This window comes from Benincasa hispida, chromosome 8 (genome assembly GCF_009727055.1).
Source record: "Benincasa hispida cultivar B227 chromosome 8, ASM972705v1, whole genome shotgun sequence".
NCBI lineage: Eukaryota > Viridiplantae > Streptophyta > Magnoliopsida > Cucurbitales > Cucurbitaceae > Benincasa > Benincasa hispida.
In genome coordinates this window covers 11,269,278-11,274,870 of record NC_052356.1, presented here as the reverse complement: position 1 = coordinate 11,274,870, position 5,593 = coordinate 11,269,278, and the positions used below count along the sequence as shown (strand labels likewise).

At 31.5% G+C, this 5,593-nt stretch overlaps 1 protein-coding gene across 1 annotated transcript; it reads right to left on the bottom strand.

Moving 5' to 3' along the window:
- Nucleotides 1–580: 580 nt before the first annotated feature.
- Nucleotides 581–3,172, bottom strand: LOC120083418 (fasciclin-like arabinogalactan protein 12). The gene is made up of 2 exons (XM_039039176.1): nt 2,776–3,172; nt 581–1,302 (listed from the first exon to the last, which is right to left on the bottom strand). Exons 1-2 carry the CDS (start codon nt 3,041–3,043, stop codon nt 836–838), a joined length of 735 nt encoding a protein of 244 aa, XP_038895104.1. The 5' UTR covers nt 3,044–3,172; the 3' UTR covers nt 581–835.
- Nucleotides 3,173–5,593: the final 2,421 nt, after the last annotated feature.

Sequence of the window (5,593 nt, the reverse complement as noted above, 5' to 3'; positions counted from 1 at the left end):
TAGTTACATAACATATGTAAATTATGTTCACATGGGCTTCCCAATGCTTTTAATCGTCTCTATATATGGTAATAATCATTGAGAGAGATTTTCTTTGGTCAAAGTTATTATGTGACCCTATATTTAACCCCATCATCTTCTTCTTTCTTTATTTTTCTCAAACATTTAATCTTCTTTTAACACAAATATATATATATATATATATATATATATATATATCTTTCAGTTTTTAGATATGAGAAAAAAGTGAAAAAAAATCAGAAACAAAAAAACAAAAAATAAAAAACAAAAGTCTCCCTGAATATATTTTATTAAGAAATATTTGGTTGCAGTTTCTTTTGTACAACTTATTCAAATGTTCAATCACAAGTTATCATGTGATAATTTTTTTTATTTTTTAAGAAAATATATTTAAAAAAATATTTTTTTTGTGATCAAAGGAAATATATAAAGTTGTAGGAAACTTTTCTTTTTCTAAAAAATATATTTTTTTTCGAAAGAAACCACTCTTCATGCAATATATCATGGAATTATAATTGCAAATTATTTTGCAAGCAATTTTGTAGGATTGATGGAATTGATCCAATTGAAAATTTGCTAACAAAATCTTTTTAATATAAAAATATTATACACTTTTTCTCAGAACATGAGATAATATTCTTCAAATAAATTTAACACAAACTTTAGATTAAAAAAAAAAAACAGAAACAAAATCAACAACAATACCCTAAAACAAAGCAACACAATCCAACATCAATTTATAATACACAAAAATAAAACCAATATCAAAGACAATAGATGAAACTTCTCCAAGAAAACAGCCAAGCAAATTAGGTCAAGAATTTATCCACACCAACATTATTCCGACGACCACCGCAGCTCTGGTGGAGAAGACCGACGACATCCCGGCGAGAGGCACAGCGGAGGAGTTGTCATCGGCTGAATTCTTGGGGCTCTCAGAAATGGCTTTGGCCTTCTTCTTGGACTTCTCCGGCGCAGGAGCTGGGGGTGGGGGGCGAGGCTGGAAGACGCCGATTGGCTTGAGGACGGAGTCGATCTGATAGACCGCGAGCTGGTTGTCGGTGTAGACAGTGCCGGAGATGGAAGTGTTGACGAGGCCCGAGGAGACGTTGACGGAGTTGCCGGAGGTGGTGACATTGAGAGGGAACTCATAGGCGTCGCCGGCCTGAGTTCTCACCGGATTGCTGATAGTTTGGAAGTTTGACAGAGACAAGAAAGTAGGGATCATGTGGAATTGGAGAAGCTCTACTTTTTCTTGGTCATTGAGGGAGTTGAGTGTGCCTGTTTTGTATTAATGGAACATACAAATATTTTTAAGCTTTACAAAACTCTAAATTCTCTAAATTAGTTCTTAACTACATTACATCAACTAATAATTATCTATAACAAATATCGATGAGAGTTAAATTTCGGTTAAAAAAAAACATGTTTGGTTGGTAGATCTTTTAGGGGTAATAATTAAGTGAATAACAACTTTTTTTACAGAATTGCAAATATAGCAAAAACTAATAATTTTAGACTCTATCACTGATAGACTTCTATTAGTGATCGACTATATCGCTGGGTAGACTTCTATTAGAAATATGGTTTATCGTCAATAGATTTTGCGAGTTGAAATTAAATTTCGTTGAACTTTAGTTGGTAATGATTTAGTTCATATAATTTGTAACATTTTAATCCCTGTAACTTAATAAATAATGATTTTAGTCCATATATAAATTGTTAAATTTCGTTGAACTTTAGTTGGTAATGATTAGTTCATATAATTTGTAACATTTTAATCCTGTAACTTAATAAATAATGATTTTAGTCCATATATAAATCTAACAATTTAGTCCTATAATAAAAAAATATTAGTATGATTTAATAAAATATCGTACAATGTGTAGTGAAACTAACTGAGCAATCAATCAAATTTATTTATAAACTATAAACACCAAATCGGTTAATTTTATATTAAAAATTAATACTTCATTTTGATGAAATTTTCACGATATGGGCTAAATCATTCCATTATAAAGTATCGCACGGGACTAATCATTATTCATTCAAATCAAGAGACTAAATTATTACCAAATTAAAAAATATTTTTCTAGATCTTTCTTACTCTATTTTTAATAAAATTTGACAAAAAATACGGCATAAATAGACATATTGTTGTGGTTGCCCTATAATTAATGGAGATCAATGTATCATGTTGTAATGTGCTTTTCAATAAGTTTAGAAATACTTTTGTAACATCTAAAAGACTCTCCTCTCAAAAGCAATATTTGAATAAGGATAAAAGATTTTTTTTTTTTTTTTTTTTTTTAGTGCCTTGACAAAAAGTAATTAAATATTTTTAAGTGTAAAATAATATTAAAAAAAATAATTAAAGTGTATTTTGGGTTGCACACCATTTTTTTTAATGACACACTCAAGTTTGCCACACCACCAACTATTCTTTTATTCTTTTCCAACATTTTTGAGTTTTTCCTATTGTATGGTTGAAGTGTGCTGTGCTACAAAACAACTCCTTAGAGTTTGTTCAATTTTAGTCCAATATATGAAAATATCTTCAAAATTTATAATGAAAATACCTGGTAGATTAAAAAAAGTTTTTGAAAAAAAATATAACAATAAACAATAAATATTAGACATTTAAGAATAAAGACAGTAAGATCGAACAAATTCGATATTAAAGAATGATAATGAAATGACGATAAATATTCTTAAATATTGGGAAAAAAATGAAATATATAAAAAAGATGGTACCAGATTGAAGGTTGGAGAAAGCATTATCAGTTGGAGCAAAAATGGTGAGTTCAGAATTGGAGTCATTGAGCTGAGTGTCGATTTGGTTCGCAACTTGAGTGCTCTTCAAAAGCCTTATTAGAATATTAAATTGGCCACCCTTTTCCAATATTTTTGTGATATTCATCGGCGGCGGCGGCCCCGGGGCTTCCGCCGGCGACTGCCCATAGCTGCAGCCGAGAAAGAGGAAGCTAACCAATATTACGAGAGAGAAGAGGCTATTCGCCATCCTTTTCTCTCTCTCGATCTAAAAAAAATGAGAACAATATTAATTAATAATAATAATGATAATGGCAAACTCCAAAGCTTAAAAAAGAACAATTTCTTTTTTTTTTTTTTTTTTGAAGATTATTTTGGTATGTGGGGGTGAAGAGGAAGAGCCAAAGGGGGGTTTTATGCAAAGATGAGACTGAAAAAGGTTGGAAAAGTTAGGTTGTTTACATCATTTTTTTTTCTAAGAGGGTGAGTGTGTTGGATGTAGTTGTGGAGTATTATGTTTTATGAAAATAATTTTTTTTTTCTTTTTTAAATCCTATTTTTGTCACTTAATTTTCAAATAGAATGTTTATTTGATTTCAAAACTCTTAAAATATTTGTTTTAGTACCTAACTTTTAAAGAAATAATTTGATATTTGTTTTTATTTTAGTTTTAACTAATTAAAGATCTAGCCTCAAGTATGTATATTAGTGTGTCAATAGGAGAATAATTTCATGTAAAATAAATTCAAAATGAAAATGGGGTACAATGGATTTATGGTAGAAAAGCGGCATATTTAGCAATAATCAAAATGATTGTTTTCAAAGGTTGAAAGACTAAAAATAGAAATTTTAAAAGTTCAATGCCCTAAAGAGAAAATTTTGAAAGTTAGATCAAATCAAACATTTTGAAAGTCGTTTAACGATCAAAATATAATATTAATATGAAGGTCGTGAAACTACACTGAGATTTAACCTTCTTTTGTTTTTTACTTCACTTAATTATAGAAGATATCCCTAACATATTTAGATGAATTTGAAAATGTTTATTTTATTCCACTTTTAAAATGACCTTAAGGTTGTATTTAGAATACATTTTCAAGGGACCTTTAATATTAATATTTTTGTTTTCAAAACTTATCAGAGAAATATTGTTGTTTTGAAACTTATTAGAGAAATATTGTTGTTTTGGGAGTTCGAGGCTAGAAGTCGAGGGTTCGACTAATGTAGAGGTCGAACGTTGAGAACTCAACAAACTAAGAAAAACTTGCAAACAATATGTAAATTAGGGTTGTCGAGGGTTGAAGTTTCAACATACATAAGTCGAAACTTCAACTCTCGACAAGGAAAAGGAAATCTCGCTAGTTTTGACATATATAAGTCGAAAATTCAACCCTCGACAAGGAAGATAAGTGGGTGAAGCAGATTGTAAGAGAGAGCGAGATTGTAAGAGAGAGCGGATTGAAAGTGAGATTGTAGGAGAGAGCGAGATTTTAGGAGAGAGCGAGATTGAAAGTGAGATTGTAGGAGAGAGCGAGATTGTAGGAGAGAGCGAGATTGAAAGTGAGATTGTAGGAGAGAGCGAGATTGAAAGTGNATTGAAAGTGAGATTGTAGGAGAGAGCGAGATTGAAAGTGAGATTGTAGGAGAGAGCGAGACTGTAGGAGAGAGCGAGATTGAGAGAGCGAGATTGTAGGATGGGACAATCTCCAACGTCTATGGAATGTATGCATCTCGCTCTCTCCTACAATCTCGCTCTCTCTCACAATCTCGCTTTCAATCTCGCTCTCTCTTACAATCTCACTCAGAATCTCGCTCTCTCTTACAATTCAAAATTCTATTATTGCTGTTATTTTTTCATTCATGATTACTAGCTTTTTTTCTCATTAGTCATGTGTGTATATATATATTTCTATGGAAAGTAAATAAATTTATCGTATATTCAATTTTTTTTATTATAAAGTTGTACATTATTGTTTTAATTAACTTGTACATTATTCTTTTAATTAACTTGTACATTATTCTTCTAATTAACTTGTACATTATTTTTTTAATTAAGTTGTACATTATTCTTTTAGTTAAGTTGTACATTATTCTTCTAATTAAGTTGTACATTATTCTTCTAATTGAGAAACAAATATTTTTTTTAATTGAGAAATAAATATTTTTTTTTTTTCAGATCATGGCTTTAAACCCAGGACCTGTTGATCCTGATGTTTTGTTTTGTACGACCAGTCCATTCATTGATCATCTGTTGTATGGCGAGATCGTACTACTAGAGAAATATCTTGCAGGTGTCGAGAGGCAGTTCTTCAGTGCACTATCTCGTTCCACCCTCGAATACTACCGCTACTGCGCACATCTGGATTCTATGGGATTGCCATATTAGGATTTATTTAGTTGAACTAGTATCTGATCACAGTGTTGGTCGAGAGATGGAGGCCCGAAACGCATACATTCTATATGTCTGTTGGAGAGTACACTATCACTCTACAAGACATAGAAGTGTTGTTGGGGTTACCTGTTGACGGTGAGCCGGTAACCGGAGTGATGTACGATGACTGGTTAGAAGTTTGTCAACTATATCTCGGTGCGACCCCACCTGCCAACAAGATTAAAGGATCAAGGTTAAGTTTAATATGGTTAGGAACACAATTTCGTGAGCTCACAGATGATGTAGACGAGGAAACCGTCATAAGATATGCGCAAGCATATATACTACAAATGATGGGTGGAAGTCTGTTTTCAGATAAATCAAGTCATTTTGTTCACTTAATGTTCGTGCCACTGTTAGCTAACCTCC